Raw genomic sequence first — 25,522 nt, forward strand, 5'->3', positions numbered from 1 at the left:
GCGGGCAGCCCCCGGCTCTCGGGGAGGGACAGCGCCGGGTGGTTTCGGACCAGGTCTGAGCAGATCTAATCCGACGGGCTCGCCTCGCCCGGGCACGCACGACATGGCGGGCGGGGCGAGGCGGGGCGGGGCCGTTGGGGCGGGGCGCGGCCGTTAGGGGCGGGGCTCGGCCGTTGGGGCGCGGCCGTTGGGGGCGTGGCGTGTCCGTTAGGGGCGTGGCGTGTCCGTTAGGGGCGTGGCGTGTCCGTTAGGGGCGTGGCGTGTCCGTTAGGGGCGTGGCGTGCGAGGGCAGGGCCGCGGCGGGCGGGCGCAGGTGCGCAGGTGGGGGGGCGGCGGCGGCGGCCGTCCTGCGGCCATTTCCCTGTGTCACGGCTCCGTCTCCTAGCAACGGCCCCGAGGCCGGCCGGCAGCCCCGCGGCGGCGCAGGAGGCGGCGGCTCGGCCGGGCCGGCCCCGCGGCGGGAAGGATGCGGCATGGCGAGGGGGCAGCGCTCCCGCCGAGCTCCCTGAGGCGGCCGGCGACGGCGACGACGGCGGCGGCGGGGCTGGGCCGAGCGCCGGGCTCCCCCTCGGCCCCGCCGCCCGCCCGCCCGGGGCCGTGAGGGGCGGCGAGGCGGCGGCGGCGGCGGCGGGGCGGGCGCCGCGCGGGGATGCCCGCTCGGGCCGGAAAGTTTCTTCCCCGCGGTGTCCGCCTGGCCGCGGACTCCTCGCCGGTCTTCCTCGGTAAGTGAGCGCGTCCCCTCTTCGGCGGCGGCGCCGCTGCCATTTTGCGCCGCGGTGGGGTCCGCGGGAGACCCCCCGGGGCAGGTGGCGGCCCCGCGGGCTCGGAGCAGGAGCCCTTTAACGCCTCAGAGCCTCCCCTCTCTGCCCCTCCGCTCCTCACGGACGGACTTAAAGCGGCCCCCCGCCGAAGCACCGCCTCGCTCGGCGTTAAAACTGTCTCTGGCCGCTGCCGGGTGGCCGTGGGGTAGCCCTGCAGCGCCCAGCCCAAGCACCAAAGCGGTCCTCGGGGACTCGTGTGAGGAGCCGGCAGCACTTTGCCGGTGCCCGGAGCTCGCAGCCGGTTCGTACCGATGCGGTCTGCATCCCCGGGATGTCTCCCCGAGCCCTGGGCTATTCTGCTGCGTTACGGTCGCTGGTAATGGCTGGGGGTCGTACGATGCTCTCCACTTTTTCTGTAAATCGGAAAAACTAAGTGCCGAGCGCTGCCGATTTGCAAAGGCTGCTCCGAAATGATTGCCATCTGGTTTTGTCGTCGTAGAGGAGACAGGCTCCTGTCTCGTGGGGCACTAGAAAGAAAGGGACCAACGAACCGGCAATTAAAGCAAATCATGCCCCGGTAACCACACTTCTCACCAACAAATAATGCTTTTTTTTTTTCTTTTTTCTCTTTCGTTTTTTTAAAGTGAATGGTTCAGTGATAGGAGCGAGAAGGCAAGTCTCTGCTCTTTGTTTTGAGTATGCAGTACCTCAGAGAGTAATTTAACAATGTCCTTGCCGACAACAACCTTCTTTTCCAGGGAAAATACAAACGGAGTAAGTGGGACACAACATTATTGCATACGTGGCAAATCAGGGAATAGAATAGAAAAGAAATGAGATTTAAAAGCTGAAGAGGGGCACGATTTTTTTTTAGGTGCTTACTTAATCATCTTTCAATGCAATGAATAGAAGTTTATAAACCAGATTATATTTGGTGCTGTTATCTTTTGCTCCCTAAAAAAAAAAAAATCAGCTAAAAAGAGAAAGGGGGGAGGGGAACCTTCTCGGCAGCATGAAGGAGGATTCTCTGGAAAAAGAATTGCAACAGCGCAGGAATTGTTCCTACATGGTGCATTTTGTAGCTCAGATTGCTGGGACATGCAGACGACTCCTGATGGTCCAGGGAAATGAAAGCCATAAATGCTAGCTGTTTAGTCCCCTGCCAGTTTCTCTACAAGCAACCCTTGCTGTTTCCCCCAGGTGATTCACAGGGGTTCGCTCCTCCTTTAATAAGACGTGACATGCTATCTCGTACTTGCCAGCCCCCTTCTCCCCTTTCTGGGGGCGGGGGGAACTGGCCGGGGTTACATAACACTTACCTTGAATGTCGCACATGTTCCCAAACCAGGCGGCCGTCCTGCTGATGCTCCCCGACCACAGGCGGGAGATGGATTTCTGTAATGTTGCAGATCGAATGCAAAGGAAATGGCTAGGAAGAAAGTTCGACAGGGCACCGCTTTCTGGTATTCAAATGTTTCCCTTGTGCATTTCACAGTAATTCCTTTGCCACTTATTTAGGAAAGGCAAGCAATATGTTTAATCCTCCCCTTTCCCCACAGCAACATGCAAGTAGTGTAATAAAATAAGTGGTATCCGTAGATCAAATATATTGCCTTCCTGCTTTTATTTCCCTCCTCCCCTCAAATCCAGTCCCTGCATGACATCACTAACCACAGTTGCCGTGTAGCATAACCTGACCCCATGGGAATGGGGCTCGAGGGTAGGGAAGCTGTTAGCCACCTCTGAATCCTGGTGCTTTGTAAGCTCCTTCTGAGAGCAGCAGGATCCTTTTTTGTTTACACCAGCAGGTACCATCCCATCTATCGTTTACCTGAAGTATAAATAAATTAATTAGCTGTTTGCCAAGGCTCTAGTGGGGAACATGGCTGCTTCCCTTCCCAAAGTTGCCTAATTGTCTGTCTCATGGGTCTGCCAGTCTCTTTATCACACACAGGAGCTGTATGGACAAGGGAGATCACCCTGTTGGTGTCATCCCCTGTCCCATTTATTGAGGGTTTTAACTTTCAGGAGGTTGAAGGATAAACAGGAAACAGCGGCAGCTGTTGTGCTGTAGGTCTGTCCTCGGTCCTCACCCTTTTCTCTTTTTTTACTGCAGGAGCTGGAGCGGCTGTAGGGAGCAGTGCTCTGGGTAGCCAGCCATGATCGCCACTGGAGGCCTCCTGAGGATCTCAGCTAGGAAGCAGGACCCTTTGCGACCCCAAAGCCAAGCCCCCAAACGCAAACGTAAGACCAAGAAGAAACGCAAGAATGATGTGGTGGTGGTGAAAGGCAAACTCAAGCTGTGCTCCCTCTCGGGGCTCATCGCCCTCTGTGGCATCCTGGTACTGCTAGTGGGCATCGCCTTGGCGGTGGTGGGCTACTGGCCCAAGCCCAGCCAGGTATACAGAGAAGGTGGCGTCAGTGGGGGCAGACACCTGGCACCGCAGGGTGGCACCCCCAGGAACCGCTCCCGCAGCCAGGAAGGGGCACAAGCAGACATCCATCCGGAGTCACCCCCCAGAGCCAGCTCCTCCACCACCACTGCCACCCGGGGGTTCCCGCAGTCCCGTCCCACTTCCTCATCCCCCCAGGCCTCCGTGGGTTTCCTTTTCCGTCTTTTCTCAAGCTACTTGCATTCAGACAAGCTGAAGGTGCTGGGCCCCCTCATCATGGGTATCGGCATCTTCCTCTTCATCTGTGCCAATGCGGTATTGCACGAGAACCGCGACAAGAAGACCAAGATCATCAACCTGCGTGACCTCTACTCCACTGTTATTGATGCCCACAGCCTGCGGGCAAAGGACGGAGGCACCCCGGCCTCAGCCCCTCTCAACGGCTTTGTCAACTACGTGCAGTCCCGGGGCCTGGAGCTAAAGCCTGGTGGTGAAGGCCTGGGGGCCACGGCCATGCTGGCCAAGAGCTCCTGGCCGCCAGGGCTGGGTGCTTCCCTTTCTCCACCTGACCTGGCATCCTCGCCACGGCGTTCCTCCTTCTGCACCCCACCGCAGCCTCCCAGCCTGGCCGAGGCCGTGTACAGCATCTACCGGGAGCGTGCTGCCCTTACTGGCCGCACCTTCACCAGCCCACCCTGCAGCCCACCGGAGAGCTGGGGCCAGCGCAGCACGGCCAGCTCCATCGTTGGCTCTTCACTGAGTGCTTTCACCCTTCTGCCCTTGGCGCAGAGTGGCGGAGGGGGAGGCTGGCGGAGGCCCCCTGGTGAGCGGGGAGCCCGGGAGATCCCACGGGGGGAGTTTGAACTGAGCCTGACTGACCTTAGCAGCGGCCACGTCAAGGGAGGCTATGGGACAAGGAGGCACAAGCTGGTTCTGAGGCGGCAGAGCACCAGCTGCTTGCCTGATGCTAGGCGTCCCCTTTCCCCCGAGCCACCTCGGTCTCCAGCTGTCAGCAGGGGCCTGGACTCCAGCCTCTTGGCAAAGGCATCTCCTAGCTACTCCAAATCTCTGGATCTGGGGGGTTCACCCCCCTCCACTCCCCCTGCCGTCACCAGGACGGACTCTCAGAGCTCCCAGTCTGATCCTTCCAGCAGCAATAAGGGCTACAGCCACCTGGAGGAGGCTGGCACCTCCTTGGAGTCAGTTGCCAACATCCCAGCCAGTAAAATCCAGGACTGTGAGGAGGAAGCGGTTGAGAAGACAGACCCCCTCAAGGCTACCAGCAGAGAACAAACGGGGGAGCAATCTCAGCAAACGCAAAGACAGTACACAAATAAAGAGAAACTCTTTATGATTTCTAGGTCGCACACTGCATTAGGGCTGGAGGATGGGGAACTGGAGAGTACTGGCATCTAAACGAAACAGAGAAGGCACGAGGACACCTTGCAACCCTCCACACCTTTCCCCACTTCTCCAATGTTTTTGTGGACTTAAGAAACCAATCAATATCCAAAGAGCTGCAGTATGTCACCCTTGAAAATTGAATTCAATAAATCCTGTACGTGACTTCAGGAAGAAAAAGAAAATCCTTCTGTCCGATTGTGATTGTATGTTCCATGCAAGCCAAATTGTATTAAATATCCACAGTCCAGTAAGTTCTTCGGATCAGATTAATACAATTTCGGACAGTATAACTGTGCACTTTACTTGTCTTGATTTCCAAGTGCCCCTTCTCCTCTGATTTCTTTCTTGCTGATTTGCCACTAACTGCTTGAAAACTGCAGGCACCTTTTTAAGCTCAAGAGCAACGTGGTCTTCAGATCAAGAAAGCCGAGCTCTCTCTTTGTTTTGGTTCAATCACTCTAAAAAGTTTGCAAGGCCTTAAGGATGACGTACCTTGACAAAGAATGAGTTTGTTTAAATTCTGGAAAAATGACATTTTAGAAGAGACTGGAGCAGAACAGAGCTCTGATAATTTAGCTAAAACCATTACATTCCTGAATCCAAAATACCTACTACGACGTGATACTTTATTAAGTATTATTACACATGTATTGACTAATAGCATTAAAGGCTTTTTTTAATAAAACATTTACAAACAAAACTGAGAGACAAACAGTCCTTTATTTTGGTAAGTACATACAGAAACCAGAAACCTCTGTTTTTATACTGTGAATGATTGTAGAGATGCTACAAGGCTAAAGTTTGTTTATGCTTTTAAGTGGATAATAATAATTTCGGAGTAGTTTCAAAACAAATAGTGGTTCGGACTCAGAGAAACTGCCCTTTAGTTCAGTCAGCAGATTGTGTCTGCATTTCTAAGAGTGCTTTGTGACAGTGGAAGAAATGTGAGATTTAGACATGCAAAAGAAAAAAAAATTAAACGTTTGACCGATCAAAATTCTATTTTTGGTGAGTAATGCATTAATCTCAAACTGCAGCATGTATTTTTCTGGATTTTTCACTTACAACTGTTGCTTTAAGCCTTCCTGCTGTTAAGGGTTTCCAATTTTTGAATGCATGTGCATAAGCTTAATTTTAAAGCATAATGAAGGTCCTGAAAATCTCTTAGCTGTTCTCCCTGTTGAAGTCATGGATGTTTCTCACTGACTTCGATGCGGTGACAGTTTCTTCATGAGTGAGAAAAGCAAGTTTCCTTAAGGCTGGGCTATGCAATATCATCTGTGGGCAGATTTTTAGTAAATTGATGAGTTGTTTCATTTTCATACCTGCAACATGACAGCCATTCTTTTATTTTGCTAAAGCATCTAGCTTTAGCAATCAGAAGATTTGGTCAATATTTCAGATTCTAAATACGAATGTGGCATTTCATCGGTACAATAGGAGAAACTGACATTAAACAAATACAGTGTGTAGGCAGGAAATAGTTTTTCTGTTGCAATTAAAATTTTTGTTATGGTTTCATGTTTTAAAATGTTTAGTTATAGATTTAAATACTTATATTACAGTACATTGCAAAATCGAATATAACTGTCACAAAATGCAATGCAAAGAGTAATCCAGCAAAATTCTTTATTAAATAAGGCTAATTAATATATATATATATATATATATAAAATAAATGATTTGCCATGTCAGAATTCCAAAAGTGGGGAAGCAGAAAGTGCTTGTTCTCTTGAGCAACGGGGACATCCAGATGGCAATATCTTTTCTCCTGTCGGTGGCAACCAGTAAAATGACAACAAGAACATCAGTACGACATTTTTTGCTGTCAAACTGCTAGCACACAGCTGGCAAAAAATGTTTTAAAACTGCGGGGACTGGGAGGGGATTGATGAGGCCCCACATGAAGTGGTTGGCCTTCCCTGTGAGAAGGCAGCTTAGCTGGAACTGACGTTCACGCAGTTCTTTCATTTCAGTTCCAAATCAGCAACGGACCTGCGCTTCTGCTCAGTGCTCCTCCTGTGATTCCCAGCAAGATTTATGAGATGTATCTGAGCAGTGTTACCTGGTGCTGACAGAGATGCTGATGGCAGCGTTATTTACACAGATGAAGACACCCTGTTATTTTCCACATGAAAACTTCATAGAGGTGCAGGGAAAGAGGCTAGTCGTGGAGGCTGCTTCCTGGAGGATGAGGTCCTCTTGAAAGCATAGCAGGTTATTTTTATTCTGAAGGGCAGACAGAAGTATTTTATATATATACATATATATATATGTATTCTCAGTAAATATTTCTTCAGTCATCTGAATTTACAGTGTGCTCTGAAAAAAAACCACACAACTTTAAAAAGCCTCTGGGTACTCCTTAGACTAATTTAAAATAAAGCAGTCCAGTAATTCTTCTGCTGATTAGTTTTCCACAAAGCTTTCTGAATAACAAAATTACAGTAAACTTTGTATTAATAAGTACATTTTTGGCTTTTCCCTGTGTTGCCAAGAAAAAGGAGATTTGAAACATGAACTTCCATCAGTCAAGCTGGATTTTTAGAACAGCAGCTAGAAGTGATTTGTAACATACGCATTAATAAGCAGATAAAGCCTCTCTGCAAGTAATAAAAAAAAAATCTCTCTCCTTAGTTTTATGAATGTATTAATCAAATGTATTTGTTGAACAACATACGCAGTGGTGGATTTGAAATCAGAAAATTTTGTTTAAAATTCAAGATGGGCAAATTAGTTTAACGCATCAATGTTGGCAAATGGGTGAGAAATCCAACCCTTGTGCATGACGTGTGACTGCTCGCAGTACCATCAGCTTTGGAGAGAAAGAGAGGTTGATGAGGAGCTGAACCTTTCCTGACGACACCAGCAGGAGACGCGAGTGCTCAGTTTTGTGCATTAACCTCTTCTTGATCCTCTCCCAATTGACCCTGACTGCTTCTCAGGACTGCCAGACTGCTGTTTGGCTATCGTTTGCTCTTTTTACTCTTGCTTATGCATTTTCCTCCAATCTAGTCTCTTGCTTTTAACCTTCTTCTTCCTGCCACCAAGTGCTTCCTCCACACGCCTTGTCAAGAGCTGAGACGTTGCTTCTGCTTACCGGTATTTACCTGCCTACGTGTTGCAGAAAGAGAGGTGCTCGTGTACAAAATACTTCTTGGGACGGAATTGTTAAGCTGGAATACCCAGGCATAAATTCTTATTATGGAAAAAAAAAAAATAGCTTTTGGTACAGAGATGTTTCCTTTAGCATAGAAGAAGTGCTATGATGCTTATATAAAATTTCCAGAGGAAAAGAAAATTTCTGCCTGAACTCTCAGAATATTTCCATTACTAGGTACAAGGCTGCATCTGTGCATTATGAGTATAGACGCTTGGACAAGTCTGAGGACATAGGCCAATGCCCTCAACGTACTTCAGTTGTGCTGCTGTTTATTATAAAATCCTCAGGACTCTAGCAAAGCTGCTCACGTAATCATATTATAACCCAGTCTGGCTCAGTTTTCACTGTCTAACAAAATATTTAAAATCCTTGTCTTAACCTGGCTCACTTGGCTCAGCTGATCTGCTGAACACTTCCAGAAGCAGCTCAGCTGACAGACCTCAGCAGGTGGCAAAAAGGGCAGGAGTAGCAAAAGCGAGGAACGAGGGGGAGACAACATCACCCCCCATGCAAAAGTGTCTCACACTTTTGGCCAAGTGGTGAAATAGTTTCCCAAATCAGAGGAAAGGTGTTTGAATGCTGTATTATGAGGGGGTGACACAGTGGTTATCAACCACACATAAAAGGGAAAGCAAATGTTTGTCTTGGGTGGGATGTGTTCAGATATAAATACAGACGCGTTTAGGGAAGCATCCAAGGTTCGTAAAAGGTGTTTAATGCAAGTTTTGATACGCTTAAGTCTATTAGGAACTGTATTTGTAAACTGTAACCCTTGTATCCAACCGTTGCCATATCAGTTGTTCTACTACAAAAGACAATAGCCCAGATTTATCGCACTGTATTATTTAGATACATTTTTTTAACAGCCTTTTCAAGAAATCATGCTGTCCAACAGTGAGTAATAGTGCATGTACAAACATCTAATTAGATAACTATTAACCTAGTTATAAGTCTGCAGGCTGTGATAGAATACTTCCATAATAGCCAAAACAGTTTCAAAATGTACACAGAACATGACTTCAATTAAACAATAATTTTTATTAAAAGTAATGGAGTTGACACAATAACTGATAAAAATTATTGGATTCCAATGTGATGAATAGTCTTTGATAAAATGTAGCAGTTTTTCTTTCTAAACAAGAATATATTCAAGTGGATGCAATAAAACAGGACTATTTATAGTGAGAAATGAAAATTGCTCATCATGTAAGTAGATCACCAATTAATGCTTTGCATCATTAACATATTTCAGTCTCTCAAATTTCTCTTTCCATATGAAAAGATGAAGAGAGAAAGAAAGTAACACCCAATCTCTGGCCATAACCAAGCCAGAAATCAGACTTTGGTACACAAGAGATACAAAAAATACAAGTTCTCGGTGGAAGCTGACAATTAAAATCTTAAAGTATTTAGGTTGTGCCTTTTTTTTTTCTTCTTGTAAAGAAAGTGCATCAAACTTCCCACAGAAAAAAAATAAAATTAAATTAAAATAAAATTAAAATAAAATAATCTACCTTCTTTCTCTCTTCTCCAAGACTGTCACAAGCAATAATGGAATATTCTTTCCAGTCTGCTTAATTATTATTTTTCTCTACCAAGGATGAGTCAAAAATTCAGTTTGGGCCTGCAAACAGTAAACAGAAGCACAGCGTGTGCAGGCACAATCTGAGAGGATAAATAGGGTCTCAGCCACAGGAAAAAATCTGCCATGGGAGGGTATGCTGTTATCTATTTTAGTTCAGACACTAGCCTGTTTACCAGTTTTTAAATTGCCAAAGAAGAAAGATCTAAGTGCATGAGAAAATGACTCCTACCATTTAGCTCTCACTGTAAGAGCGGAGGTAGAGGCAGGCCCTGGAAGCCCAACAGATGCAGAAATGATCGGGTGAAATGGCACTGAAGTTTCTAGGTTACCAGAAACGAGCTGACTGGATCAGGCACTGGAGGAGCATGGCCCCTATTTGTCTACTGGTCTTTTACTTACATTTTAATCATAGACTATGACACGTGGGAGCTACCATACCTACTTCTAAAGTTGTTTTTTTTCTCTGTAGTTTTTCAATTATTTCACAATGAGATGGAAAGCTTGTTTGGTAAAATAGTTCCAGGAAAGAAGGTATCAAAAGAGATGCAAACATGAACTCAATGCTTTCTTCTGGCAGACTGGCAGTCAGGCACTCCCGAGGCAGGGCCCTCTCCATTTAAATTACAGAGTCAAAATCTGCCAGTGATTCCTCATGTTCAAGTTACCAAGGAAGAAGTTTGGAAAAGTAGTTTGAGTTTTAGAGAGCAGCAGAACAGTAAAAACCAGCACTTAAACTCATCTCATACAGAATTAAAATCTCATACTATTAAAATCTTAGCCCACAAGTCCTTCCCCCCCCCCCCCCCCCCCCCCATAAAGGACATTCAGTCTAAGATTTTGAGAGTTACTTTTTTTTTTTTTTCTCTCCACTTTCTTGCCATAGGAGGTGAGAATACATAAGTGATAATCTCAGACTGGAATGCAGAAGTTGGGAGAGATGGTCTGGATTTAGAGAAATGGTCAATTCCAAGCTAAGTTTTACCGCTAACGTCAAAATTTTAAGGAAAAAAAAAGTGATTATTAGCATTTTTGTCTAATATACTAATATATTGTTTTCATAATAGTTTTAATGAACTCCAGTTTTGAAGAAAACAACATACAAGGCCAGAGTATAATTGCTGCCAAGCAACTGGAAGTAACATCACACTAGTTACTGAGATATCTAACTGTATATATATATATATATATTATTTTTAATATTTTTAATGGGTACACACAGACAGGGAATTTAGATGGCAGATAAAAATCAGTAAAATACATACTAGAAAAAAAAAAAGAACAACCTAGGCCAATCACTTACTGCAATAAGTATATGCATGATGGTGGCATGTGCTATACTTCCAATATTCTGTGCCTAACTGCAAAGTTTATAGGCCTAATTCAGTAGCCAAAACTCTCATTGCACATACAGGAGAACTTTTTTTTTTTTTTTTTTTCCACCCTGGCAAGTCTTTAGCTTACAAGTCTTTGAAGTGACAGCCATCACATAACCTAGGAGTGCTGTTTGCTCATCACCCTTAGTAAGATTTGGCACGGTGCTGACACATCTTCCCTGGCCTGTCTGGGAGCAAAGTGAGGCCAAGCCACACAGCTTTTTTTTTTTTTTTTGTGCAGTTTCCAAGCTGATACAAGCCACATCAGCCATTTTCAAAGCAGCAGAACTTCACAGCTTGAGCACAAGTGCTGGTAAGAATTAGAGCTAGTAATGACTTTGCAAATGGAGGTGGCACGCTACAGGGTGTGCAGTGCAGTTTGCTTTACACCTCAGAGCGGCACAGAAGCCTTCTGTAGGGTCTCTCAAGAGACGACCTGGCAAACTAACCTTTCTGAGATATGGCACATAAAAGTCACCAGAGGTGGCTACATCAGGATAAATATCCAATGAGCTAATGTGGTACTTCTACAACACCATAAAATTGCCTCTCTCTATCCTGAAGTGTACTTTAGGTCCCTCTCTGAGGGCTGTAGCATATGTTTTTTACTTCACTGACTTTACAATGAAAATGCACTTTAAAGAAACACAATTTAGACTCAGGGCCTAATAGAACCCTTTTAAAATGCTTATAGAGTCCCCATTAAAGTAGCATCAGATCACCTCACAGTCCTTAATGTATTTCTGTCTAACATGCCTTGGGAACAGAGAGTGATCATCTTCTTTAAAAACAAGTCACAGAGACACAGGCACAGACAAAGTGTGCACAGACCAAATTTATGTTTTTTAAAGGGAGAAGAATGTAGGCACCAGTATGCAATGATGACAGCATGCAAATACCTGCCTCTGAGTGACTTTTCCAAACCATGCAAGGAGCCTGCTGAGGAACAGAGCCTTTGAGTGCCTTTCTTCAAAGAGGAGAGTCCTCCCTCATCTTTAACATAGCCTCTTTCTGCATGCAAGGCACTGAAGTGTTAATCTATTTCATTATCTTTCAGATTCATTGCACGCAATATTACAGGAAATGACAAAACCATAAGATTGTCCTAAAACATCCCTGAAGAATATTTAAGGACAGAGGCAATGCTGGACAGCTGATGCCATTTTGTTTCAAATGGGTAAATTAAAAGGGGAACACGTCCAGAACTGATTATTAGTTTGCTGTGGTAACACAGGAAAAGGTGATGATAGTAGCAGCTCTTTGGGGTTGGAAAACTTAGATCTGCCTACTAGCATTGCCAACCACGCTACAAGCTACCTCAGTGCTTGAAAATGCAGCAGGACAGTTCACATCCTCATGTCCATCTTTGCAACTTGTACAGCATCTAGAGCAGCAGCACTGGAACAAGGGCACATGCTAGGGCTGCATCTCCCCGCATCTCATCAGAGACTAATATAAACAAGCTGTAGAAGGAAGTTGTCTCTTTTGGACCCTTGAACTAGAGTTTTGGTCCATCATCACCTTAATGAATCAACTGAGCTTTTCAGGGAAGTTTTCAGACTAACACGCAGGAACCGTGAGCACACCTTCTTAGCAATGGACTCTGCAAGGACCTAGTGCCCTGCCTCTGGCAGAGGAATACAACCCCAAATGAATGACAGAGCACAGGTCTGGGATCCATGAGCTTCAGCAGTGCTGTGCCTCAGTAGCCCTCTGGCTGGTCCACACTTGACACAGGTGAGCTCTGTACTGATACTCTGGGGTGAAAGGGAGAGTGGCACATGACTAGCTATGGCAAAGTCTGCAGCTTCTAGCTGTCACACGTTCAAAAGGCTTTCTTTCCCTCAAATGGGAGAATTTAGTGCAACAGCTAGAAGATGTCACCTCCCTGCTCCCTTTCCACTTATTTCTCTCTGTGAGAAGCTGGACGACCCCAGTGCCACCAGGGTTGCAGCAGGAATTTTCACCCAGCTTGGCACACGCATCCTTCCCACGTAGCTGCTTGCCTAATGAGGCCAGTGGAGTGAAGTCAGAGGAAGCTCACACATTTCAAGTAATTACACATGTAAAGCAATATTATGATAGTGTCTACTGTATCTTTCATTTCACAAGCAAGTTGGTTCAGTCCTCTGCTGAAATAAATGTTGTATGCTGCCTGATAATTCACCAGCAGGTTGAACCAATTCTCATATGGGCAGCAGATATTTCAACAGCAATGTATTCCTGCAAGGTGCAGTAGGTAAGCATCCAAAATGTACAGTAGAATATCTTGGTTTATTTTACAATTGTAGATAATCTCATTGATGATTTAGACAATCATACTTTAAGTAACTCTGCCACCATAAGAATAGGATAGAATTATGCTTTTCAGCAAACCTAGCCACATATTTTGTTCAATTCCCTCTTAGAGAAAGGGTTGGGTAGGAGACAAGGGTCCGATTTGGATCAACAGTGATTTCCATACTCACCAGTACTATTTTACAACTATCGCTTACTGAGATAGAAGTGGCATTTCCACCGCAGTGGAGTTCAGAAATCCCCAGGTACTTTGGTAAATTTGAGATATCACAACATTAGGAAATTAAGGCATAAGTTATTCAAGTTATTTTAAAATGAATTGCAGATCCCTCTGAGCAACTGGAATGCACATCAGTTGAAGGGAAAATAAAGATTACCCTTATTTAGGGGGTAATACTAGGAATATTTTAGATATTCCTAAAATATTTTCTTCAACACAAAAATGGAATACAACAAACAATGCTGGGGATGAGAAAGGTTTTATCAGCAGGAGTTTCAAGTGTCCTGGTGGTATCAGTAAGTAGTATGCCCATTTTGAAAATATGCTGTTAAGTACTCCATGTCCTTACAAGGGATTGCTTAATCTCTTTTGTTTCCTACCACCAGTGATGATAAATGATAAGTTATTTGTATTACACACAGTAAATGGGCACACTATCCCCTATGCAGCCCTCTCTTACGGAGTCTGTGGTTGACGAACATAGACAGTACTTGGTCTTCATGACTCTGAAACAGCCCTTAATGCACATTTACCATATTGAAGTATAGAAGTGGTAGCAGGTCTTGTTCTGTCAACGAGAGGCCTTAGAATTACTTGGCTCTGTTTCTCCTCTGACAAGGGCTATAACCTAATCAGCCTTTGTTTAAATGAGTAATTCTTTTACAGTACAGAGTGTAAGCAATTACATTACAGGTGCGTGAATCCGCATACTGCAGCAACACAGCATATATAAATCATCATGTTTATGCACAACTAAAATGCATTACTTCTACACAGCCCTGAGAACTGAACCAAACGATGAAAAACTGGAATTCTGGTGCAACACATGGAGTAACATATGCACACAGGGTAAAACAGGTGTCCCAGACAGAGAAGGTAACGAGGAAATAGCTGATCTCATCATAGCAGTGATTTAAAGGCATAAGCATGGTAATCAGAGCTGTTTGAAGAGAGAGGTTAGACTGAACCTGCCAGAAGATACTCCAAGAAATAGAAGTGCAGTAAATGAAGGCATAGCCAAGGAGCCTACCCACAGGCCATGAAAGCAGTGACACCCTAAGAGGAGTTTCCTACTACAAGTACTTTTGCTCCAGCAGAACCCCCCCCTCCCCCCATCATCACAGGTTCCTGTAAGGCAGAAGCAATTACCACAGCAGCAACATCCTTGGTGCCAAGTCGCTGCTTTTAGACATTGCACCACTGTGGCTCTTGCATCATTCTGTCCCCAGTGGGCATTACTCCTTCCTTCAGAGACTGGTGGAGCATCGCCTGCCCTCGCAGACTGTGGCAGACGCCAACTTTCAGCAAGGAGCTGGGATGCTGGCAGCAGCAGTCTGAGTACAGCATCCCTGTAACAGAGCCCAACAACCTCAGGCACAGCAATGTGGCAGAAACATCTCCTCCTCCATCCATTCTGCACTGGCTCCCCTTCCCAGCCACAGTAAGGCAGGGGTACACTCAATTATTCTCCGAGTAGGATTACAGGAGCTCTGAGACCTTGTGACAGCCCAGTACTCCCATTACAATAGGGGCTATACAAACCAGAGCAAAATGGGCTTACAAGCAGCAGCCTAACAGTTGCCAACGTGAGCTCAGAGCCCCCATGAGCTCAAAGGGATGATGAGTGGTATCCTCCCCTAGAGGGAGAGGCTGTCATGAAAGACTCCTAGGGACAGAGAACAGAGCTATTCTTACCCAGCAGTATTCACTACCCAGAACAAGGAACAAAGGGATACAAGCTGGCAATGTCAAGAAGCATCATGAAAGAGGCACAAGTGCAGGAACCCAAGCCAAACTAGATAAATGCTGTGGAGGGAAAGTAAAACAGGAGAAGTATAGAAAATAAACAACAGAAAAAGACAGCATTAAAGGAAGGTCCAATAGCAGGGTAACAAAGCAACTTTGGAGACTCTACAATGGGACAAGGAGATGTGCTTTTGTTTTTCTAGAGGGACAGTGGAGGAAGGGAGGTAGATTTTAGTGTATCTCCTGGGTATTTTAAGTATATCTCCTGGGTATAAAGCAGCTAAGAAGAGCTGATTTGAGCTGTTTTTAAGAACCACCTTCACAAGCACTGCTAACTGCTTTATATGCAGAATAATATGGGTCATTTAAGCAATGGCTCTCACTTGCAGCTCTTAAAAACCAGCACAGTGCCACTGCAAGTCCTGCAGCCAATGAGGGGAGCAGTAGTATTAGGGTGGTGTACAAGCCGGAAGCTAAGATGTGCATTTAATACCTAATATTTTTTTTCCAGAAAGTATTTTGATCCCCTCCTGCAAGTGTAGAAAATGTGCTTTGATCTAAATACATAGGCTTTTTAGAGTCTCTTTATGAGACTTGTCCTGTATTTCTGCTGCACAGGTCAGTGACTAAAGTCCATGGTAGGAAGCCAGCTTCAGAGGTGTTAAGCCTACACAATGCTTGGACTTGAGCCCATCTGGGAGTGATTTTGAGAAGGAAACTGCACAATACAATTATATGAAGTCACTTAGGATTTATGGGCCTGCAGATGTGCGCCTTCCTGGCTATAATCCCAAATAGCCACTTCCACAAAGAGAATATTTACCAGAGTTTAATAGTCTTCATCCATCTCAAGACTTGAGTACCGTAAGTGAGCTATTCTTGGCTACGCAACTGCAGCCCTTGAGTTGGGTTTAGGATAACTATGTAAAAATGGATCAGGTGAAGAAATTGTTTCAAGACTAAATTCAGATTCTGTCTCATGAAGATAAAAAATAATCAAGAATAATCATTTAAATATATTTACACACACTCACTGAATTGAGGGGTTATTCCATTCTACCTGCACCAGTAAAAAAAACTAAGGCTGTTATTGTATGGCATTTATTGTATGGCATACTACCAAGCAGAAGCTTTGACTAATAACAGCAGAATTTATGCATTAAAATGAACTCCAAGAAGAACAGGGAAGAAGAAAGGCAGATTGCTTCCCACCCCCCTCTCCTAAAGCTACCTGCTCCTAGTCACAGGATCAGGCATTTAGGGTACCTCAACAAGATGATCACAGGACTTCACAAAGTAGAGCATGGCATTCTCCTGACATGAGGTGTAGGTGAAGGATGTGTTTCTGCTGTTGTGTATAGAGCAAGTACAGGACTATGGGACGAAAAAGCCAGCTAGAATAGCTAAGACCTTTATTTTAACTTAGCAGAGATACAGGGTTCTTGCTTAGTTGCATTTTGCCCCCCAAAATGCAACATCCAGAACCAAACTACCCCAGCTGTTCAGATGGTAAGTGCCCATCTGATTGTCTAACAGCACCTAGTAGCAGAGCACCCAGAATAAGGTATTTATGGGACACTTTCTTCAGTTTTTACATCCTGTTTATTAGAACTGCTTGTTTAATGCATACCCAGTTTAAAAAAAAATCAGCCAAGAAATGGGGAGAAGCTACTGTTAAGGCCTCCTTTCAACTTACTTGGAAAACAATTATCACAGTAGTTCAGTTCAACATTAAAACAGTTCTTTCAAAAAAGATCACACAACCAGTGGGTAATATTTAATACAAGTTCTCTCTCACCCTGAAGTTGTACCATTGTTTCAATAACTCAAGTTACATTAAGCTAAACTCAATTAGAACAAATTAGCAGATTGCCTTTATCTTCTACATAAACTACTGGTGCTTGTAAAACAAATTACTTAAAGTGAAAAAAAATAGGCGAGTTAGAGGCTATGAAGGAAAAAAATGTCATGAAAAGAACAGTAAATGCAGGAATCAAAAAGAATAAAGAATGAGTCACATTCACTTCTGAACCTAGATTTTAATGTTGTTTCCCCACAGAAGTAGAAGGGCAATTAATCTGCTTCCTCAGTGCAGTTATTTCATTTTAGAAGCTGTTTCCCACCTGCCCTACCCTCAAAAACACCTAATAATCAACTGTATTTCAATTAATTTGAATGAAAAAACCCATGAGATAACAAACACATGGATCCCCATGTCCAAAGCAGAGTACCAACGAAATTTAGGACTTGTTCTCCATCACGAAGCTGAAAATATGTTATGACTTGAACAGCATTATAGAAACTCATTTTGAATTGGCTGTCATTAAGGACTAAAGAACTGAATATTTGGTAGACATTTTGGTTTAAGTGCTATTTTAAACTATCAAGATAAATTGTAGTGACATAGCTTTAAGTATTTATTTTAATTTAATGTACCAGAGTACTATACTCCTAAGATAAGTGAAATTAATTACCCTGCAATCATCACAATAATCCTAAAACAGAATTAAACTTAAATTGGAACCTGCAGGCATTAAACACCCAAATGTTTTTGAGCACAGGTTCACCACACATTTGCTACACTCCAGTGCCATCTGTCTATAAAAAGATAATTAACATTTTCAATAAGAACAAATGCAGTTTATTGTAAAGTGTACTTGGTCCTAGGCCATTGAATCCACTTAAATTCATAAGATGAATGACTCTACTGATCCTCTTTTGAATTAGGAAATCATTAAGAAACACGGTTTCCTCAGTGTATTTAAGGCAAAGTTTTCTGGAAAACCGATTCACACAAAGTGTGCTGATACAGAGATGCAGTACTGAAGCCTCACTCTAACTACTCTTCAAAATTAACCTTGAAGCCTTCCTCTAGCATTGAGCAATTTAGCTGCATTTTGAAGACCCCAGAGCAGCTGTGAATAACTGCTCTCAAATTTGCATTTAGAAGACCATTTGGGGACAGGCTTTTGAAAGCCCACAACCTTCCGCGGAGTGACAAAAATAAGTGCTCTGCCAAGCGCTGCAACACGAGGCGCCTGACCCAAACCTCGGCACAGAGCACAAAGTGGGTTCATTAAATGCAGAGCCTTCCCTTTCCTCCTGCTCAGGGGCAGCCTGGTAGGTTTGTCTCTCCCTCTGCTCCCCACTAAAGGGGCACAAATCCAGGTTTATAAGGCCAGTAACAAGCTGGACAGGTTTACGACAACCTGGTGTTAATTTAATAAAGTGCACCCTAAACACTCTGCCCAACGCCGTATTCCCACGCCCCACGTACGGAAGCCAAACACCATATGCTTAACGCTTCTTCTGGGAAAAACTACTGGAGGACACTTTTCTCCCCCCAAATATGCATGTATTTTCTGAGGAAAGATTGAGTTTTTAAAAAAGGCCAGATACCTCTTTTCAATGATCGGCTAAAGCAAATCAGGGATATGCAGCATTTTCCAGGCATCCTGCCGCCTTCACCCGTGCCCATCGCCCCCTTTGTAGCCCCCCAAACCTAGGGTGAGCCGCAGGGGCCTCGAAGCAGCTCGTTCCCTCCCGTCCCAGCTGCAGCTGTTTTTCCAGTAGTGCCATCTACTGGCTTCGTCCTGCCATGAGGCTCCGCAGAGAGATGATTTCCCGTGCAGCAGGCAGGGCAGGCTCTGCTTGGGAGCCACAAACCATCTCCTTGGCTTCAGTGAACAGTACGCAAAGCAAGGAGGCTTCAGCACCAGCAGTGGTACAAAGCCCTTCATCTCTTCCTGCCAGAAGTGAATACCGTTCTGTTTTGTCCTGTCCATCGCTAACTCATGCATACATTCAAGACTACGACATTACTTCAGTTTAGTAAAAAAGCTGCTCTGCCTCATTTCCTCTAAGGCATTTTACAGAAACAGTTCATTATGGATTCCTCTTCCTCTGCTGCCATAACTTAGTGGTTTAGCTAAAGAAAAATACTTTGTATTACAATATTTCTGGAGGGATAAATCAAGCTATTTCCATAAGTCAGACAAAATAATTAAGTAGCTACTATTTGAACTGAAGCGCATATTTCACAGAAGCATGTTAACAACAAGAGCCATACCACTTACAACACAAAATGATTGATTGCTTGTGTCTTTGTCACAGTAATGGCTTGGAGCCTTAAGGTCAGAGCAGCTGTGGGGATCAGGCGAGCAGGGGTCTGTAGGCACTCCTGGGAGAAAGAAGGCAGGCAGGCATAGAAAGGAGCAGAACTGGGGGAAGAGGCAAGGCAGTGTAGGAAAAAAGAGATGGGACTAAGGTAGAAGTGTATATCTGGGCAACGGAAACGTCTGACAACAACTTTGGTGCCAAAGCAGAGCTTCTGCCCGATCCTGTAAGCCAAAAGAACGTTTACCTTTCAAGTACATAGGCTCTCACACACCTGCAGTTTAGGTTCCTGTTTAGACCTAGTCATTTCACCATTTGGATGCAGTATTCAGTAACATTTCCCCTCAGAGTTTTTTCTACTTAGTTTTATTAGTCTCTTCGAAAGACCGTTTTCTGCCAAAAATTAATCAACCTTCCATAGCCCCATCCAAGCCCAATGCAGCTGAGCACCACAGTGACTGCCTTCCTTCCATCACCAAGGGTGGGCTCAGCTCACTGAGGACTACAGCAGCTTTACCCTGAACTTGTTGGCAGATCAGGTGCGCACTCTGTTGCTTCAGTTTTCTGCAGTCTATTTGTTATCTTTGCTTTTTCTTGATTCCCTTCCACTCTCAGCAATGCATCTAATCTTACGGGCAGCAGAGCAGGCACTGACTCTGAGCAGATCTCTCCAGCTGCAAGAAAAGTCTAATCTGTAGCTTCAGGCTGTCCATTCACCTCATTGATTTCTTTCTCTTTACTTGCAATTAAAACCTCAGCAATATTTTCAGATTGTTTGTCATCAGCTGCTACTGGATGTGAGGCAAGGTAACAGCTTGCAGCAGTTGCTCCTGTTTCAGTCCCTGCAGCACTACTTGGAGGGTCTTCACTGCTTGTTTCTCCCTTATCTTCTGTCTGTATTTCTTGCTCTTTGCTCTCTTCTGTACCTCTGGATCCCACATTAATAGAACACTCGCAATAGTAGTAACCAGATTCCTGTTTCTTCTTACGCATGGCACAGAGATCAATTTGACTGAAAACCTCCGTGCCAAAAAAACTGTTTTCATATTCTTTATACAGATCCGAACAAATTTTCCTGAAACCCTAAAATATTGGAAGAGCAATTTATAGTATGTGTATATACAGACAAATTACACACATTTCAGAAAAGCACATGACATATCAAGTAGTATCTTATGAATTCTTTTCTTAAGAAAACTTAGGAAAAAAACACCAACCCCATTAGGGTAGCAAGTACTACCAAATAAAGTAGATATTAAGTTAATACTGATAGCAAAGTGCTAACAGTTTATTTTTGTTTGTCTTCTGCTGAATCCCTCACCTACCCTTCTTCCCTCAACAAGCCACAAACACACCAAAAGAACTAGAAATAACAGCAGACCCATTTAATCCTCTTATTATTGAAATGCATTCATGTAATTTTAGATATTTCAAGCAATTTAGCAGTCATGACATTAACTCAAACTATTCCTTAGTTTCCTGAATTGCCTTTAGGTGGAAAAAAAGAAATTCTCCTAAAGTTTACTTCACTCAGTTTCTCATCCCACTGCTACTTTTACAGACTGAAAAAATGCATCCTTCTCCTTGGTGTGTACATTTCACAATGGTAATTAAATTGCATGCTAGAGACAGGTTAGAAATACAGCTGACAAAGCTGTACAGCTGACATACATTAACAAAGTATTCAAAAAAAATTTAACTCAGTGGCTTATTGTGAAAGCAAGCCAGACAAAAAAGAGAAAGCCACAGCAGCTCTTAGATAACTACTAAACACTGCTAATATCTCAACAGCCAAACACTACCGTAGTCACAGTATATAAATATAGGTGCAATGTAGATCCTATAGATGCATTTTGAATTGCTTACATGTTCTTTTCAGACTAAAAAAAGAGAGGCAGCTTCCACTGCCATAATCAAGGCATATCAGAAAGCATTGTAATTTAGGACTGTCAAGATGGAAATCATTTCCAAAGGAGTGTTTCCCCACAAGCCAAGTTCAAGTGCAGCAGCACTGACTCCCCTGTACAGAGATCACCAGGGATGGCCAAACAATCCCTGCGTGTTTCCACCAGCCACAACAGGCTGCCAATTTGAACTAGGGTTTAAACTCACAAAGCATTTAGCCTGTAACAAAGCTCACATCTGAGGGGCACACATGGAGGTGAAGGACAGATGAATCATTAAGCAACAAGGAACAGTCTCCACCTTCCCTTAACTTAAGGAGAGCACACTAACAAGACCCTGAGGAGCCCCTTGCAGCACATTCCCTCAAAGAAATCTCAATTATTTTCAGCCTTGCCCCCAGATGCTCAGGAGCGTATGTTTAAAAACAACAACAGATCTCTTTACAAGCTTCCTTCCTTGTAACAGCCTTTTTGGCAGGTCTCTGCATGAGTAGGCATGCACCATGGGGGAATTGCAAGAGATAACTGGTGTCACCTGAACAGAAGCACACGTAAAAAGCTTCAAGAAAATCAAGAACTTGAAGCCATTTAGACACCGTTGCACCTCAGAGCAGACCTGATGGCCAAGTCACTTCAAAGTTTAATTGAACAAATTGCATACCTTCTCCTGTGCCCCTGGATGTACCTTGTGGCAGCCAGAGCCAGGCTGTTGGTTACACAGTAGCCCAAAGAGGGCAGGATTAGGACTGCCCTTTCCATTAAAAAGCCAGAATATTTTAATACAAGTGATTTTCATAGGGTTGCTGCTCTCAACACCCAGGATAGATAGCAGCTACTCACAGACCTGCACTAAGTAAGTCTACCTTGAGCAGCATAAAAGCAGGAACAAATGTTTTCCCCTTTCAAGTGGTGGCACTTAATACACAGCTTAGGGCAGTGCCCATCACTAGAGACTAACAACCTGCACTGACAAAAGCAGTCACTGTGCTGGAAAAGGCTCTTCAGCGTCAGGTACATATTGAAGTGGATACTCTTATGAGGGGAGCTGTTCCCTTTTGGCTCTCTGGAAACACAGGTCAGAAAAATTTGAAGAGCCCTTATTTTTATATTTATGCCAGAGGTGTGCTACACATTTTGAACCTCAACAATAAACAGCAAATACCATTGCTTCCGCAGCTTGTCAAGCTAAATAGTACACAAATAAAGCCCTCTCCAACCTTTTGAGGTCTCTAGACACAAAGTCCAACATGCATAATTTCCCGAGCTCAAACTTTGAACATGTAGAAGTTTTAGAGAGGAATGAATCCTCCTTCCCCACAAATATAAACAAGGTTTGCAACAGTGTCATAGATCATGTCTATCTTTTTATTAAAATGTTCTTGAGAAGTAAAATGTAAGCAGACAACGTTAATAATTGTTTCTCAAGCTTCACATAGGAAGCACTGAAGTTGCATGAAGTACCTAAATTGCATCCATATTAAAGGGAAACAGTTATTTATGATATATAGAAAGTAATTACAGCCAGTAGATGGCATCATAATAACTAAAACAATATTTTCTCATACTTGGCATCTTCTAGTATTTAGGAATTTTGGTTTCTCTCCTGCTTCTCCTGCTGTCTTTAAGAATGGGCTATTATAGACGTATACAGTTTTTCTTTAACCCATTACATTTTGCCTTTGGAAAAGACAAAACAAGTACTTAGTATTTTCAATTTGGTATGTCAGATCTCAAAGCTTGTATACATTAATATTCCAGTCTGATCTTTGAGGTTAAATCCTGTGTCTAGGGCTGAGCTTTATTAACTGTGGTGAGACTGTATGTGGACATACAGCATCCATACAAGGAGAGTGCAAAGAGGATGCAATCAGGCTCTTTTCAGTGATGCCCAAAACTTTGTTTGACAGTAGTTAGTAGATAGTAGTTAGTTTGGTAGTAGAAGGAAGCGTGAATTACTCTAGACAGAAATCAACAGTAATTCCTGCGTTCTTACTATACCTTTTTTGCATTAGACATTGCTGATGCCTGTACTGATGAAATTCTCTGTAGGCAGTATAAAAGAAAAAAGCTCCAACACAGAACTATTGGCACTATCCAACTTTGATTGTACCACATATACAGAAGGCAACTATCAAGTCAATTTGAAGTACTTGAAGTGCACAAATACAAGGTCATTTTCCTCAGCTATTATAACATTTTCTGTTTTCTTCATGCATGCTCCTTTAGTGTTTCAGGTTTGCAATATATTGACCTCATAAATACAAGAACTACTCCTGGAAACAAGCAGGACAATATTCCACTGGGAAATGAGCAATCTAATCAGAGTTGTTTTTTACTTTAATTGTGTGTGATAAACCATACAATGCTGCAGTAAAGGTTAGGAAAGCACATCACACATTTCTAGCATAAATCAAAGTACCAGCCTAGCTTCCAAAGTGACATTAATCTTGTTCTCAGATAAATATTGCTTGAAGCCATCCTGTCCTATGGAAGCAGCTTGATATTGTATTTCCATGCAGATTCAACTGCCCATGGCAGAAGGAAAACACTCTGTATTCTACCATTAGAGCCATATACAATATGAACAAGAGATCCTATCTCTTCTAATTGAATATGAAGAAATAACTGTTTTGGCCAGTTGATATAGAAGCTTTGTTAAATAGATTTTTTTCCTGTAGTTGAAATGAAAATCAGTGAAGCATATAGCCCCCCGCAATATCATTAAAAGGAAGATAATCTCTAGAAGTGATACCAGTAAAAAGTATTTAAAACTTAGTTACTCACCCTTCTTTTTAATCTCGGTGCTTTGGAGAGCTTTAGAAAAGTAAGGTGGGGTTTGAAATCTTTGCTCCCTGAAATGTCGAGATTCATTTCATTAAAGCATTCTTCCACAGCTTCTGGTAAAAAGATAAAATAAGAGATGAAGTAATAACTGAGAGATGGGGGAACATATTTACAAGAAGGTTAGACAAGAATCCCACCATTCTTTTCTTGAAGACAGTTAAAATACAGTATGAGATAAGTAGTTGTCATACCATCAGGGGAAGCAGACAAAATTAGTGAAAACAAAGTTGGGCACGACAATACAGCCTTATGTTGCAAACCTGAAAATAGATCCAAACTTTCATGTTTGCAGTGCTATTCTCTGCATTCACAAAACCTCCTATCACTAGGGTAAGTTTGGGAAAATATGTGCCCATGGCAGACCTGACAGGAGCAGAATGCATCAAGCAGTGGCCACAATGGGACAGTTCTGCAAAAAACAATATGAGGGGCAAAATGCTTTCAAAAAAATAGCAGCAAGATCCACAAAATAAGTGCAGATCTGCAAAGACAAATTCAGAAGGAAAAGTCGCACAGACATATTCCTTTCCCAGAAGGTAAGATAGGAAGCATTTACAGTGGTAATTTTTTAAAAGCGCTGACTACAATTTTAAAGCAATAAGGTTTTATTCTCCTTCGAATGAAGTGACTGTGAGCAACTCCAGAATTTATATTCAAGGTCTTTCAGCTTCAGACTGCAATGCCCAGAAATACTAAATCAAGTTGATCTATTCTTGGTTGTCATGAACTTTGAAATGGGGGATGCACATGGGATGGGAGTCTCACAAGGATAGCAAGGTGAAGCCTGCAGCAGACAGACCCCCACATATCGGGGGGACAGGAAGTTAAACAACTGTTGCACAACAAGAAACACTTCAACAGCGAAGAATATTTCCAAAATAACACTGAAATCCTTGGCTAAAGGTGGAGCATTTAGGATGTCTCTGGCATTTTTTCCCTATTGACAGAGGTCTTTATAGCTTGGATCTATAAGGAAGATTAAAGATGTGAAAACCAACACCTGCCCCGAGAACCTGCAACATTTATATGTTGCTTCTTTGCCAGACCCCACTCCTTTACACTAACCTGTTACTCCTAAATTACCCAGGCACTCAGAGAAGCAGGTTCAATGTAGAAATGTGTGTTTAAAGAAAAGCTATCACATATTTGATAAGTGGCTTGCTTGAAGTCACCCTACTTTCATTTTATGTTACCATCTATCAGGAAGTTTAACTACTGTATTTACCAGTTTGTCATAAGCATTTGTATCAAGGCCAAGTCTCTGGCTTGTAGTTTAGCTAATTAATACATTAAAATGTTTCATCTCCGTATTTGTGAGGGAACAGCAGCTGTGACTGCCTGGTCACTTTGCCAAGGCAACTGCTTTATGCTTTCCATCTGGAAAATATATGAAGAATAGGCCCCAGTTGCCTGAATAAGCTCCCAATGCCATTTCAGATACCCTACAGGATGCCCACCTGCCCTCCAGCTGCCACTGCCCTGCAGAAGGGTACAGCCTTACTGTAGGTCCAGTATAGACACAACAGATACTTTAGGTCATCTAAAAACTGTACTAGGCTATTATGGTTATGTATCAAACCACCCCTAAAGTGCCTCTGGCACTTCATGGAAAAAATATTGATAACACGAAGAAACACTGATAAAGTCTTCTTGTGCCCATGCCACTAGGTCAGAGCACAACAAGCCCCAAAATATATGTGCAGCAGCAAAGTGTC

The 25,522-nt window shown here is 43.5% G+C and overlaps 2 protein-coding genes across 5 annotated transcripts in view; one reads left to right on the plus strand and one right to left on the minus strand.

The window, feature by feature from the left end:
* The first annotated feature begins 289 nt into the window (after positions 1-289).
* Positions 290-5,258, plus strand: TMEM200C (transmembrane protein 200C). Of its 2 annotated transcripts, none has more exons than XM_080581958.1 (2): positions 290-722; positions 2,878-5,258. In XM_080581958.1, the coding sequence occupies exon 2, from the start codon at positions 2,921-2,923 to the stop codon at positions 4,568-4,570; it is 1,650 nt and encodes a 549-aa protein (XP_080438084.1). In that variant the 5' UTR covers positions 290-722; positions 2,878-2,920; the 3' UTR covers positions 4,571-5,258. The 2 variants fall into 2 exon arrangements, with proteins under 2 accessions (XP_080438084.1, XP_080438085.1); XM_080581959.1 differs by lacking the exon at positions 290-722 and adding an exon at positions 1,980-2,224.
* Positions 5,259-16,338: 11,080 nt separating this feature from the next.
* LOC308190480 (uncharacterized protein) overlaps positions 16,339-25,522 on the minus strand; it is a 34,191-nt gene continuing 25,007 nt past the window's right edge. For 2 of the 3 annotated variants that reach the window (XM_080581957.1, XM_080581955.1), the window contains exons 5-6: positions 23,748-23,860; positions 16,339-20,142 (exon numbers count right to left, since the gene is read on the minus strand). In XM_080581957.1, coding sequence (XP_080438083.1) covers positions 19,747-20,142; positions 23,748-23,860 — 509 coding nt within the window. In that variant the 3' untranslated portion in view covers positions 16,339-19,746. The remainder of the gene's footprint in view (positions 20,143-23,747; positions 23,861-25,522) is intronic. The other variant, XM_080581956.1, reaches the window with a different exon arrangement.

The sequence above is a fragment of the Anser brachyrhynchus genome (assembly GCF_964034855.1).
Source record: "Anser brachyrhynchus genome assembly, chromosome: 2".
In the NCBI taxonomy this organism is placed as follows: domain Eukaryota; kingdom Metazoa; phylum Chordata; class Aves; order Anseriformes; family Anatidae; genus Anser; species Anser brachyrhynchus.

Bases quoted from the DNA above. Each gene is read 5' to 3' on its own strand.
- TMEM200C (XM_080581958.1), top strand. From the start codon at position 2,921: ATGATCGCCACTGGAGGCCTCCTGAGGATCTCAGCTAGGAAGCAGGAC.